The 14,659-nt window shown below is 51.8% G+C and overlaps 4 protein-coding genes across 4 annotated transcripts; 1 reads left to right on the top strand and 3 right to left on the bottom strand.

The window, feature by feature from the left end:
• Positions 1 to 1,801: 1,801 nt before the first annotated feature.
• N7473_009145 (YoaK family protein) lies at positions 1,802 to 2,833 on the top strand (the record flags this gene model as incomplete). Its single annotated transcript, XM_057155084.1, has 2 exons — positions 1,802 to 2,403; positions 2,803 to 2,833. The coding sequence occupies 2 exons, from the start codon at positions 1,802 to 1,804 to the stop codon at positions 2,831 to 2,833; spliced, it is 633 nt and encodes a 210-aa protein (XP_057006214.1).
• A 293-nt stretch (positions 2,834 to 3,126) lies between these two features.
• Positions 3,127 to 4,899, bottom strand: N7473_009144 (uncharacterized protein; the record flags this gene model as incomplete). Its single annotated transcript, XM_057155083.1, has 1 exon — positions 3,127 to 4,899. The coding sequence occupies one exon, from the start codon at positions 4,897 to 4,899 to the stop codon at positions 3,127 to 3,129; it is 1,773 nt and encodes a 590-aa protein (XP_057006213.1).
• A 559-nt stretch (positions 4,900 to 5,458) lies between these two features.
• On the bottom strand, positions 5,459 to 7,988 carry sC (sulfate adenylyltransferase; the record flags this gene model as incomplete). The annotated part of the gene is made up of 5 exons (XM_057155082.1): positions 5,459 to 6,657; positions 6,734 to 6,879; positions 7,300 to 7,482; positions 7,605 to 7,632; positions 7,820 to 7,988. 5 exons carry the CDS (start codon positions 7,986 to 7,988, stop codon positions 5,459 to 5,461), a joined length of 1,725 nt encoding a protein of 574 aa, XP_057006212.1.
• Positions 7,989 to 9,534: 1,546 nt separating this feature from the next.
• On the bottom strand, positions 9,535 to 12,157 carry N7473_009142 (uncharacterized protein; the record flags this gene model as incomplete). Its single annotated transcript, XM_057155081.1, has 2 exons — positions 9,535 to 10,661; positions 10,726 to 12,157. The coding sequence occupies 2 exons, from the start codon at positions 12,155 to 12,157 to the stop codon at positions 9,535 to 9,537; spliced, it is 2,559 nt and encodes an 852-aa protein (XP_057006211.1).
• Positions 12,158 to 14,659: the final 2,502 nt, after the last annotated feature.

Raw genomic sequence — 14,659 nt, 5'->3', positions numbered from 1 at the left:
TTGGGAGATCGCAGGGGACGAAATCAAATCGTTGGAAAATACATGGATGGGAGATCAGAGGAAGGAGATGCTGGAGACGGTCGTAGTAAGAGGGGGAGGAAGGTCTTGAGGTAGACTGAGAAAGAAAGGGGAAATGAGAGTCGCGGTGGAAGTGTAGAGTGGAAGTGTAGAGTGGAAGTGTAGAGTGGAAGTGTAGAGTGGAAGTGTAGAGTGGAAGTGTAGAGTGGAAGTGTAGAGTGGAAGTGTAGAGTGGAAGTGTAGAGTGGAAGTGTAGAGTGGAAGTGTAGAGTGGAAGTGTAGCGTGGAAGTGTAAAGTGGAAGTTTGTTGTCAGGTTCAGATATTGAGGCTGTCGCGCAACGGTGACGAGCATACAACCAGATTTGGGTTGTTTGTATGCTTTTACAGCTGATACGAGGCTAGTACCAACTTTAGCTTTGGCGGACTTTGATCAGACATCCTATTCCATTTCTATCCAGGGCAGGTGCCAGGACAAAGACAGAGCTGCTGGAGGTTTTGTTGCTGGAACTTTCATCGCCCCCGCTGCAGGCAGCAGAGGAGGCTCTGCGGCTCTGACTCAGGGAGATTCAAAGCGTTTCAGGGGCCAGGCACCGTAGCAGGCCAGCCTTTGGAGCCTATTTCATGGGTGGAGTGTAAGACCAGTTTGGATTGGACCACTACTAGACTTATACTGGATCTGTTGATTTAAGGTTGGACCCGCGAGGAACACAATCAAGCCGTGGATTTGCCCACTCAACATCACGTGTAAGCGATACTCGATACCCTAACACTAGCCATTGTACATTGTGTACAATCATTAAATTGGAATATCATTGGGTATAGGGTCCTGATTGAATACTTGAAAGCTAGAAACTAATTTTCAAATTTGCCAAGTTCTTATATGGCTTCTTCGCCAAGACGTTATACACAGTGATTGGGTGTATAGTAGTAGATCGATAGGATGAATTCAACACCTGACGAGTCCCTTCAGACCAATGTATTACGATCTTTTGAAATCCAGAAAATTACCTAGCAGCTCTACACGCCATACAATCAATCGACTCTTCCAAATCCCCATAATCAGCGCCACCACCGGAAGCAAGGGCAAAACTATAACAAAGCATACCTCCCTCCGAAAGTCTAATTAGACCCCCCAGAACGATGGGAAAGACAATATTAGCAGTACCTTTTAAGACGCCTCCCGTCTTGGTATGACTCTTATCCTACTATATCACATAATAAAGTATAGTAAACCGACTAAATGACATTCTAACCAGCTTGCCTGTATTCATCCTCGTGGGCGATCTCACCCATCTCCGTGGGCAAGGGAATCCCGCATTCTCGGGGATTCTTTGGATATACGTCAGCCTGGAATGTCCGGGTGATCTACAGCTGTAAGTAGAGAGCAGGCAATGGTAAGAGGTGGAGGAGTATATAAGCTTTCAATGCCGCGGGCTGGGCTATGTTTGAACTGACTTGAATAGTGTTTCCTCTTATGACCTTCGATTTATTGATTAAGCAATTCGTCGCATCTACTTCAGTTCTATACACCTCTTCCCATTTGCTTGATCTCAAATATTTATCCCACGCCCTGAAATAATACACACTCTTCGATATCTTTTCTAAGAAGCCCTGAAGGGGGAAACGCTACTTATCAAACTGTATACTCACGGCCATCCTCCTATAGAATAGTAGGTCTAACGATGTCCAACCACTATCAACACTCTTATACAACCCTCTAAAAACACTATACTAACAACATTCCCTCCCTAGAACCATCTATCCATCCATACCTATCTTACCATGTCCACACCCACCACCATCACCTCCACCCCCAAACCAGAAACCCTCCACCAAAAACACAAACCCTCCCCCCTGGAAACCTTCCTCAAAGAACCAATCCGCGAAGACCTCCTCCTAGAAACCCAACTACTCCTCCTCACCTTCCTAACCGGCATCCAAGACGCCTCAACCTGGCCGGACTACACCTGCTTCGCCTCAAACCAAACAGGCAACGCCATCTTCCTCGCCATAGGCCTAACATCCCCAAACCCCCCTCAATCCCAATCCCAATCTTTAAGCTACAGCTTCCCAAACATAACAACAAGCCTCACCCTCTTCGTCGCCGGCGCCCTAATCCTCGGCCAAACAGGCAACGCCCTAGGGATCCGCATCCGCGGCTTCCTCCTCCTCACCAATCTAATCCAAACACTTCTCATCTTCGCCGCCGTCGCAATCCAACAAACCTACCCAATAACCCGCGATGGCCTCACAGCTCGAATCGTAATAGGATGTCTCGCGTTCTCGAGTGGCGCGCAAGTCGCTATGGCGCGGTCGTTAGGGATGACAGAGATAACGACTGCGATGGCGACGGCGGCATTTGTGGATGTTGTTAGTGATCCGGGGTTAGTTAGAAGAAAAAATCGGGGGAGGAATCGGAGGGTGGGGTTTTTGGTTATGTTGGTTGCTGGGTGTTTTGTTGGTGCGGGTTTGGGAAGGGGGGTGGGTAGGGGGGTACCGTTGGTTGTTTGTGCGGTTGGGAAGGGGGTTGTTTGTGCGGGATTTTTGGGGAATCGGAGTATGGATGGGGATGAGAAGGGGGGAGGGGGGAGGAGGTGAAGGTTTAGGGTTTGTATAGACGTGTGTATAGATGTATGAAGGATTGGTGGGCCTGTGTATACTAGGTTTGAGATCTAGAGTTCACTATGCTCTTTCTTGCTGCAAATATGAAGATAACGATGGAAATGTTTTTCTCCCTCCTAGAACATCTTATATCTTCCTAATCTGGTTTGCCCGGAGTTCAGAGATGAGGAGACATCATTCGACAAGTTGTAGAACGAGAGTGCTAGACTTACATATACTAGAGCTTTATACAAACCTCAACCTCTCAGGGCTAGTTATATAGATCCCTAGCACGACTAGAGCAACACTACAACCCGTAATAAGGGACTCGACCTTTCACAAATCCATATAATAAGCACAAGATGTCATATGCAATCAACCCACACATCATATTGATACAATTCACAACACTATATACAACACCAGGGATATACAACCTAAGAAAACGCCCACATCCAAAATCCCACCCAATGGCACAGAATGCAATGCAAATACTAGAAAACACCTCACACAAACAACGAACTATTCGGCGACAACGAATCCAACCCCGACTCCCCCACAAGCACAGGGAAAAGCCTCCTTATCCGATCCTCCAGCAGTGCCTCCTCCGCCTCCCACCTCTTCACCTCCTCAACCTTGGCACTCTGGGACGATCCACGACTACCAAACCAGGACTTAGACTTGCCAGCACCCTTACCCTCAGCTTGCTCCTTCTTCGCCTGTGCTACACGTGTTGACACCATGGCCTTCCAATTCTCGAGACCAACTTTGAGACACTGCGCGCAACGTGCGCGCGCGGGTTTGTCCTCGGGACTGGTGAGTTGGAGCATGGTTGACTCGGCGATTTCGACAGCGTCGCGGGTCCAGGCGAGGCCGTGGTCGCGGGATGAGGATGCGTAGAGGATTTCGCCGATATAGGTCATTAGGCCTGCTTCGTCACAGGTGGAAGATGGGGTGCGGAGGGGGGGTGTGTTTCCTGATGGGAGGGCAGGTGGGTATTCGGGTGGGTTGAAGATTTTTTTGAGAGATGTGACGAAGCCGGTGATTGGGTCGTTGGAAGCGTGTGTTTGTGAGGGGAGAGAGAGGGGGGAAGTGTGATTGAAGAATGGGGTAGTAGGGAGACTGCGTCGTGCCTTGAGGACGGATGTAAAGAGGGAGAGCGCAGTGGGCAGGTTACCCTGGCGGGCGTTGTGAACAGCCAGCGCAGTCGAGACGCGAAGGATGTTTTCAGAAGGCAGATCAGAACCGTTATTCTTCAGAATGCCTGTCTCAAGATCTACCACCTTATTGGCATCACCCTCGAGTCCACCTGCGGCAATATCCAGCGCCCACGTGTACATATCACCCGCAGTACGACCCAGACCCTTATAATCAAGCCAATCCGCATACGCAAGCGCAGCATCCAGCTTCTGCCTTGTATCAAAGCCCTTCGTAGTGAGGACCTTCATATAAAAGGTCTCCGGCGGCGGAGACGCAGCCTCACAATCCTCCTCCTGCGGCACCTTCTTCTGGCCCGCAGGCATCGGCTTAGGCCGCGGGTTCGACGGACCAACGACATACTCCGCCGGCGCAGAAATCTTCTGCTTCCGATCCGTCAGCCAACCATCCAGGTTCTCCGCAGCCTTGGCCGCGCCCATAAGAGCCTGGAAATAGCCACGGCGCCAGTGCTCGCTCTTCGCAGAGACATCCAGACCGGTTTTTCCAACTCCTTCAACGAGAAGGCCACCCTCTTCCTGTTCAACGATTCCCTTGCCTTCCCCATCGGTATTCTCCAGACGCTCCAGCAGCTCGCGCAGATAACCAGCGACCATGGGCCAATTGGTCATCAGCTTACCAATATGCTCGGGATGCATGATAGCCTGGGCAGAGCGCAAACACCAACGACTTTTCCAAGACCATTCCGCCGGCGTAGGCCATTCATGCTCGATATCTTCCTGGTATAAACCTAGCTTGATGATCTGGAAGAGGACGAGAATAGCATAAAAAGAGAGACCAATCTTCAAGCCACGGGAAAGACGCTTCTTAAAGTGTGCGCGACTTTCAGTGGAGATCAAGCGCCCGAAGTGCTGGCGCAGGTGGATGGAGAGCGGTGGGAGAGAGCGAATCGGTGTCAATGGTGATAGGAAGGGTAGTTGAGGGCGGCCGGGCGGAGGGGAGAGAAGCAGTCTGCTGCGGTGAGTGAATGGTTGGAGGCGGACCTTTGGACCAGGTGTTCGCAGAGGAAGCACCGGTCGTAAGTGACCTGGTATTCGCCCGAGGGCGGCGCGAGGGGGTAGCATTGTTGGTTTGCTGGATGGAGTGTCGAGAGGCTCATAGATGAATTGCTCGAGGACCTTGACCTTTCCTGTTTGCACTGTTTGCAGGGCACTTGCCAAGATAACGTGGGGTTGCGATTTCAAGGTCACGTGTGACTATATTGTTACCACAAAATGTTTCTTCAGTACAGTACAGAGCATCATGATCTAGTTACTGTAGATCGACTTACTGTTATTAATCATAGCGCTTAACACCGTCCCGTGTGTAGCCGAGCTCGACGATCGTTGTCTTTTCTCAATCAATCGACATCGCCCGTTAGAAGCTGCTCGATATCAAATCATACAAAATTTACTGCTCGAGTAGTCAACATCTACAATCAAGACACCAATTTGCAGTCAAAAATGCGATTGTAAAGTCTAATTTAGGGGAATCCAGTTGCAATTAAAAAGCAAAATAGACATCTTCTATGGGGAAATGTAGCTCCAAGGGAATACAAAAGAAAAACGTAAAGAAAAGAAATCACAAGATCCATCAATCAATCATCCAGCAAGACACAATGCCATGCCATGCCAGTCCAATTATTTACTGGGCCTTCTCGAAGAAACCCTCGCTCTCAAGCACAAGGATGATCTCGTGCACGATGCTGCGAACAGACTGCTTGGAGCAATCGACAACGAGGTCAGCGTTCTCAGGAGCCTCATAGGGGTCATCGACACCAGTGAAGCCCTTGATCTCGCCGCGGCGAGCACGGGCGTAGATACCGCGCTTATCGGTCTTCTCGCAGTGCTCAAGAGGAGTGGCGACGTGGACGAGGAAGAAGTTGCCGGCCTGGGAGACGGCGTCACGGGCGTATTGCCGGGAGTGCTCGTAGGGGGCGATAGGGGCGGCGATGACGGCGGCACCGGCGCGGGTCAGCTCGGAGGCGACAAAGGCAATGCGCTGGATGTTGGTGTGGCGGTCCTCGCGGGTGAAGCCCAGCTCGGAGGAGAGCTCGTGGCGGACAGTGTCACCCAGCAGCAGGGAGACGGAGCGACCGCCCTGCTGGTTCAGGGTGACCTGGAGAGCACGGGCAATGGCGTCCTTGCCGGAGTTCATGTAACCGGTAAGGAAGATGGTGAAACCCTGGGCGTTGCGAGGGGGGTTGGACTCGCGCAGGATCTTGACAACCTCGGGGTAGGAGAACCACTCGGGGATGTGGGCGCCGGTGCGCAGACGGCGGCGCAGCTCGGTACCGGAGATGTTCAGGGTCTTGACACCCTCGGGGACCTGGTCGACGGGGCGGTACTCGTCGGTGTCGGGCAGGTAGGTGACCATCTGGAACTCGACGACCTCGATACCGAGCTCATCCTTGTACTTCTCGACGGCGTGCTGGGCATCGTAGGGGCCGTAGAAGTCGACACCCTTGGAGTTCTTACCCGGACCGGCGTGGTCACGGCCGACAATGAAGTGAGTGGCACCGTGGTTCTTACGGATGATAGCGTGCCAGATGGCCTCACGGGGACCACCCATACGCATGGCCAGGCCGAGCAGACCCAGAACGGCCATGCCGTTGGGGTAGCGGGGGAGCAGGGCCTCGTAGGCGCGGACACGGGTGAAGTGGTCAATGTCACCGGGCTTGGTCAGACCGACGACGGGGTGGATCAGGACATTGGCCTGGCGGGAGCGAGCCGCGCGGACGGTCAGCTCACGGTGAGCACGGTGCATGGGGTTACGGGTCTGGAAAGCGACGACGCGGGACCAGCCCAGCTTGTCGAAGTGGACGCGCAGCTCAGCGGGGGTGTCTATCAAGTGTATATTAGTATCCAGCTGTGATCTTGGCAGGCATTCCGGACCAATTGAGGCGGAAGTAAAACTTACAGCGCAGACCGACATAGTCGTAGTGGTTCAGCTTGTTAACAGCCTCGACCTTGCCACCAACGTACAGCTCCTTAATAGTCTGGTTCAGGTAGACGATAGCGGGGTGCTCCTCGTCACCACCGAAGACAAGCTCACCCTCCTTCTTCCTAAATCAGGGGGAAAAGAATACGTCAGCGTCCAGACCCACTAAGAAGCACGAGCCGCCCGTCGGCACCCTCATTGCGTAAGGAAATCGAGGCATGCGACCGAGAACGCTGCTCAATGCCAATGCCAGTACCAATTGCCAGTCGCCAATGTAGAAGCAGAGAAAGAGCGACAGTAACATCACCCCTGTCCATCAAAGACCGAAGATCCGTCTTGTGGTCCCCATGATAATCTTTCTGCACGCCGGACGTTGCAGATTGTGCCAGGGTATTTGCGGGGATCGGCAGCGGACCTCCGAGGAAAAAGCAACAACCAACAACCCCGACGAAATCCCCGACATTGGCGAGAGGCAATGGCATTGGCATTGGCGATTGGCGTTGATAGGCAAAAGTATGACAACGGGTGGAAACTTTGAAACTCACTTGTCGGGGCGGTAGATGTCGTCAATGGTTAGGATGGCCAGGTTGCGGTCATCACGGAAATCGCGCAGAGTAATGCGGGCACCGGCCTTGAGCTTGTTGTCGTCGACAATCTGCTGGGTGACATCGAGGGTAATGGGCATGGAGAAGACATTGCCATCAGCGAGACGGCAGTCCTGGCAGACACTGAATGTAATATTAGACAATTATTCGACGTGGAAATAAGACAATGGCTCCAATGCCATTCCAATCGCATCATCGTGTTGGAGTAGGGAGGGTGGGGTGGGGTGGGCGGCAAAAAGACATACCGGTCATAGTCGGCCTGGTTCATGAAACCTGCGCGAGATCGGCGTTAGCAATTTACATTTTACACTTTTTACCCCTCCGTTCAATCTCCGCCCGCGCTGCTCCAAAAAAAAAAAGAGAGGGCTCATTCCACGTAGGCAAACAGCAGGCAGAGACAAAAGCAAAGAATGGAGGGGTAAAACATTGGCGAATTGCGCAATTGGACTTGGCAACTTACCCTCCAGAGGAGAGAAACCACCGTTCATGATCAGCTCGAGATCGCACAGCTGGCGCTCGGTGAGGACGATGGCGGGGAGAGTCTCAGCCTCGGCGGCGAGTTCGTCGTGACGGGGAGCATCGCGGGCGAGCAGGTCCTTGAGGACACCACCGTGAGGAGCGTTGGCCATGATGTTTGTATAGAAGGATAGAGGGGGAATTGGAGAATGAGGAGGGGAATTGAGAATCGAAAATGATTCAAAAACGAGTAAAGGACTTTTAGATCTTTCCCCGAAAGAATAGTATACAACCCAGAGAGAAACACGGGAGGAAGAAGAAAGATGGAAGAGAAGAGGAGGATGAGAGAGAAAGAGAAGAAGAGAAGAAGAAACAGGAACAAGGAACAAGAATGAGACACAATTAAGAAGAAGAACACGGGTCCAAGCCAGGGCCCTTGACAGTGGTACAGTGAGCACGACACCGTAGAGAAGCTTCCACGCATTCCACCCCACCTTCTCAATACATACAGTCATACACATACGTAGTGTACGTACCCTCTTCTCCCCGATGATCCCATCCAGGCCCTGGACCAACATTGACCAACAGTCGTCAACGGTGGAGCAACCAGAGTCTTGGCCGGGTCCATCTCATCCAGCCAGAAGGCCCGCTGCCCGGAAACCCAGGGCACCACGACGACTATCAAATTTCATGACCAAGGAGGTCGATGTTTCGAATTGAATTCTAACTTGTACGAAGATGCAAGCATTGCTATTTGGCGTAGTCCAAGTTTCATCATACAGTAGATAATTATAGACAATTGAAACAGCCTTAATCATACTCAACACCTATCGTATATTACAATATTCTATATCAATCTCATAACTACTCTATCCCCTAGTTAGTCAACCCCCCATACTTGAATAGTAAGTATACATCACCTACCTACGTACTCCCGTACTCGTTTATGGCGGAGATTTTCAGGGGGCGGCATTTCCTCCTCCCTCCGAGCGGAGTCCATCTTCATAGATCCCTGAACAGAAACAATTCAGGGGGATAAGGGGAAGCATCAATTGCAAATAATCAATGAACCTAACAATTGATGATATACAGATCTGTACCTCCTGTATCTGTATTAAATTCCATACGAAACTTATTACTGTCAGCTCGACTGCCGAAATAACGTGATCGATGAAAAAAAAAGTGCCGCTGATATCACGTGACACTATCACGCAACCTCCGCGCTGAATGTCGTGATTTACATCGCCCAAAGGGGACTAGTGGCCGCTTGGCTGGGTATGATACTTGGCAATGATTATGATGACAATCGGGGAAAGCTTGGTAATACACGCAGATACTGTAGAAGATTCGATTTGGAGTAAGGAACGTTATTGTGGAGGTGGTGAGCATATCCGTGGAGATACGGAGATGCACCCTAGGAATGTGCACTCTGTACTCCGTACATACTGTAGATGTATTGTACATCCATACTCGGATCAGACGGTGGACAACTTGCAAAGATTCGGCTGGACCCCAGAATCAGCCTTGGCGCCTGACTCCGTCGCATTAAAAAACGTTATGTACACCAAGGACGGGTCCATCAGCGAGATGTATATCCGAGTCCGAACCCGAGCCTAAGCCTGAGCGCTATGTAATCAAATCCTACACTATACAAGTTGCCGAGTCCAAGTTTATCCAAATCCCATCTTGTCGACCGTCAAGCAACCCAACTCAGACTCCTCAGCTAACCACCGTCCCATTGCGCAGCGTAATAGTCTTCTTCTCAAAGTCCAGTCCATACGAGCCCATCAACTGCAGCGTCGGATGTGTCGCGTTGACATACGAGTCGCTTAGGTACGTCTGGATCTGGCCCTCGGACCACATCGCCGATGTAAGGGATCCGGTCTTTTCTAGGATATACAGGACTGCGACCTGTGAGAATTCGACAACTTCCGTCGGCACGCTGGTGCTGGTACTGGCGCTGGTGCTGGGAGTGGTACTATTTGACGAGGCTGGGATGGACGTGGTCGTGGCCTTCGCCGTAGATCCGGTACTGGTCGCACTGGCCGCGGCGGCGTTGTCGTAGAGGATTCCGTTCGAGGTAGCCACTGACCGCGGGCCCAGGACTGGAGTGGGCGTGGTCGAGTCGAGTGCAGATGATGGGGCAGCCTCCTCGTCTGCGGATTCAGGTAGGTCCACAGGCAGAGAGACGGCGCGGCGGGTTTTGCTGCTGCTAGTCGGGACGTCAAACGTGACGAGCGCATTCTCCGTCTTGCAGGAGACGTTGTTCATGCTGAACAACGCCATGATGGTCACCGAGTCCAGGGTGATATTGAATTTACTCGACGATGCACTGAACACATTTGGCAGGCCACTACCCATCGTAGCGTTCTTGCTAATCGTGCCATTCTCCACCTCAGAGGTAACACAGCTACTGTCTCCAGACACGGTGCACTGTGAGCCCGTGTATCCGTTCGAGCACACACACGAGCACTCTGAGCCACTGGACACACTCACACCGCCGTTTTGGCAAGGGTTTGTGGTTGCGCAGGAATTTGTGTTGCTGTGATTTTGCTTCGGTATCGCGACGAGGAAAACTGGGAGCAGAATGGCGAGCACCACGATGATAAAGAGGAGGATGCATAGCAGGACGAACCATTTACGTGGCATGCCGCAGCACTTCCGCGCAGGTCGTTTGGCATTTGGATCCTCGTCATTGGAGTGGAGGGGCTCCACGTTGCGCAGACCAGATCGACCGAAGAATACGGGCCATGAGCTGCGGCCCTCCGGCGTTTGAAAGCCTGGTCGAGGGAAAGATGTGAGGATATCGGATATAGAACCGGACCCGCGTCGGCGGCCTGGCTCACCTGGAGAGAGAAAGAGAGTCAGCGTCCATCATTGAATCCGTGCGGTGCATTCGTATAGACTTACCCAATGCAGCCTTAAGGTCAGCATCTTGTCCTAGCATATCACACCGACTAGCAGTCTTCCCCCGGTCGAGATTAGAAGCTAGCTTGGTGGCGCGTCGAATCAAATCAGACAAGCTGGACAAACTGCCGCGCGCCTCGGCATCGCGGACAGCGTTCATGTCCAGACGAGGAGGCTTCTTGCCACCGGGTCGCTTATCACTCATGGTCGGGGCAGCCTTGGGCAGAACCTCAAGCTCCTTCTCCAAAGCCGAATTGTATACCGGGTGATCGTGTTGCTGTGCGAAGCGTGGTTTCTCAGGGTCCACGCAGGACTCATCCGATCCTGTTGAGACAGATGTCCGGCGCCCCGTGCTTGGAGCATGAAGAACCTGACTGATTGCAGTGCCGATTGCAAGCCCGCCAGCTGTCTCGGCGGCTGCATGTTGCCGCTGATACTCATCTTTGGGGTTGGAGGAGGGCACGTCGGGGATGGGGTCTATCTCGGAGTTGGGATTCGACTTCATGATTGTTCGCATGGTGGGCTTGCCGCGCTTGCCGAGACTGGCATTCCGGACGAGTGTGACATCTGCTTCTTGATGGGTATGGTGGCTGTCCTCGTCTTCCGACTCATTATCGAGATACGCGCCTAGGATTTCAGACTCGGGTGGACCAGATCCCCAGCTGGATGGAATGACGCGGCTAGAAGCTAGCGAGCCTAGAGTCTGACGGGGGTTTGGGAACTCCTCGGGGATTGGAGACACTGCGGATTTGCGAACGCTTGGTGGGGGTGCAAGACCTGCAGCACGTTGACGAGAGCTATCATGCGGGTAAGGCGGTTCAGGAAGGGGAATTGGCGGCACATCGGGAGCCGAAGACGAGCCAGAAGCAGTCGATTGGCGGTGGAATAGCTCATCTGTGGCAATGGAGATGCGAGGGGTCAAGTCCACAGTACTAGTTGGGCTCACAGGTCCGTCATGCGTAAATGAGCGTGCGTGCTGTGGGTGTTGCACGAAGAGCGGTTTGGGGTGGGAGAAAGAGCGGGCATGCAGCATGGGATAAACCGAATTTGTCTCCGAGTCTACACCACTGCGTACAGAGTAAATCGAAGGAGAGGGAACTTGCGAGGGAACTTCGCTGGGTCGTGGTGGCCGGAACGGCGGAGGGCCACGGGGCATTAGGTACCGTGGATGCTGCGGATTCAGAGGCTGAGGCTGCAAGGGACGAGGAGGAAGACCCGAATCAGGAAGAGGCCATTGGGTCTGGTGGGCGAGATTTCTTGCAGCGGGCGATGGTCGACCTGAGGGAGGAGGAGGTCTGGGCATCGGCGCCGGTACTGGAGTTGGACGAACACCGGCTTCCAGCAGCTGTCTTGCTCTCTTCACGGATCCTTGGCGATCAGGTCCTTTCGAGGGGGTGGGACTAGGCCCACCACTTTGGGGAGGTCTTGAACTCATTGGTCTTGATGCTCTCTGGTCTAGTCGATAATGCGAGTTGAAATTATGCTCGGATATGTCGAAGGGAAGAGTTCAGATGCGAAACTAGGGCTTTCCGTGGCATGAAGTAAAACGCAAAAAGATCTTTTGAGGCCGAAAGAAAAAGCGCGAAAAGAGTTCTCCTGATGATGCTGATAATGCACGATAGTAAATGCAGTGAGAAAGTCGAACGACTCGATACCCTGATCGAGGAAGAAAAGAAGGTAGATGCGAAGATGCGAAACGAGAGAATGGGGCTGCCGTATATCAACACAGCGGAGGCTCAGCAGCGAATGCCTTGTCGGAATGCCAATCGAATGCGAATAGGCAGAACCACGGGTCCAGGCTGGCAATCAAAAGCACAAAAGAATGGAAGGGCATTCAATGCCTCTGTTATCAAAGTTAGGATCGTTCGATGGGTAGTCAACCAGGCATCGCTGTATTCCCCTCGACGTTGGATGAAAGGCTTACCACAAGTCAACAATGGAAGACTGTAACACGATGGAACGAGAGGAACAAAACAGAGTCGCTAGTATCAAACTAGGGATGTTTTAAGCAGGAGCCTGGGGAAGCGTGTCAATCATTATGCTCTGTGAGTCCAGTGGACACAATCCGTGGAGACTCGCAAGGGACTCGGGAGATGTCAAGATGTCGAGATTGCCGGGCCAGTATGGAAGTTTCTAGGGGGTACAGTTGATATCACAAACTTACAGCAAAGCACCGAGCCAGGATAGGGAAGAGCCTCAAGCTCCTCGAAGGAAAAGAGAGCGACGCGCAGGGAGAGGGAAGAAGAGGAGAAGAGAAGGAAAGAGAGGCGAGGAACCAGTAAATTCAGTAGAGTCGCAGACCCAGTCGTGTAGACCCAGTAGATTCCCCCAGAGTCATTCTCAAGCCCATCAAATGATCCAAATCACCCTAGCGAGCTTCGTACCTGCGAAAAGCAAGCAGAAATGGCTCCAGCCTGACACACATAACTCGTCTAGTTTGGCCCTCAATTAGATTAATCGATTAAATTCCTTCAATTTCCTACGAGGCGCCGCCGCAACTCCGCCGCTACACACTTGTGGGGGTCTACTTAATACTACTCCAGTACTACCATAGTAATAGTACTCCGTATGTTGGCTCGGCCCATGATTAATTTAATATCTGGCGATATTAATTCTGCTGGTAACTTGGTCCGAGTCCCGTCTTCTTCTCGTATCAATAACAAAAATAATAAACATACCCCAGGGTCCCTACTTATACCATAGAAATCAAAATCACCCTCAATCCAATGTGTGAACGTTTCAAAACACTTCTGATCAATCTTTCCCAGCCCTCTTCCTTCCTCAATCTCGCATTCTGATGGGTGCATTTTCGATACCCCGTCCCAGGGGTTAGTTTCAGATGGCTTCACCAGGGACGAGATGAGATAGCTCTCAGGAACGAGAACTTTTGGAGCGAGGGCCCAGCCACTGTAAACACCGGGTGTGAATGGATCAGAAAAGGAACGAGACCCTGGACCGAATCAGACGAGTGCCAATGGGGCCGAGCACAGCTGTCACCGGCGAATAAGTCTTGAGCGATCTCGAGGGTGTTGCACCAGTGGGGTGTGTTCCAGGCGTTAGTCTCCGACGCTACGTCTCATGTTGAGGGGGCGGCCTCGCTTAAAGTTGGTCTGCTCCGTTTCTACTCCGTACTGTAAACACTTAAGTAAAGCTAAACCGGGGATCGGTTTACTTCTGACAGGATAAATACTAATACTGTTAGGTTGGTCGGCTGATTTCTGGTTGATTCAGGCACTACGGTCGGGGAATGTTATTGTGATGTTCTTGCCGGTCGACAGTCTTCTTTTTAAGATCTTGATGCTTCGGTACTGTACTCTAGAAGAGCAACTCTTTCAACCTTTGAACCTCCAACGCCACGCCTAAACTCTCCTGGTTGGCGTCGGAGCTGGTCGCTTCGGGAAAGAGTCGGGACTGAAACATGGAAACATGGAAGAATGGAAAACTGGCTAACGGCCGCCTAGTTTTACCCGGCAATTCCAGTAGGACAGTTGGACTAGTACAAGTGCTAGTATGCAACAGACGGCACTACTATCCTCATATGGAATACCGAGGACGGAGGACAATCTCAATTTATACAAAAAGGGGGTGGAAGTCCATGTCTAGAACGGAGAGTTTTCTTTTTATAGACAGTAATTACATAAATATCTTCAATGACGCAGTATCAATCATTTCGTACTTTAGCGACAGTTAACTAGACATTATTTAACCCACTGCGGATTTCATTTCATGGAGGCAGCCCACCGTTCGTGCCAACGTGGACTCCGTGGAACCCTTGGGCTTGACAGGATTTCTTCAACGACGCCTCAAGCGGGTCACACAGGATTTCAAAGCTGCCCGAAGTTGAGACTGCTTGATCCTGACTGCGAGGGGCTGGGTGTAGCTCATGCAACTAACGCACCGCTACGAAGTACATGTACGAAATATATAGGATAGAGAA

The sequence above is a fragment of the Penicillium subrubescens genome (assembly GCF_028828155.1).
Source record: "Penicillium subrubescens strain IBT 31985 chromosome Unknown utg000006l_segment0_segment0, whole genome shotgun sequence".
Taxonomy (NCBI): Eukaryota; Fungi; Ascomycota; class Eurotiomycetes; order Eurotiales; family Aspergillaceae; genus Penicillium; species Penicillium subrubescens.
Note: the sequence above shows the minus strand (reverse complement) of the source record. Positions and strands in the feature narration are given on the sequence as shown.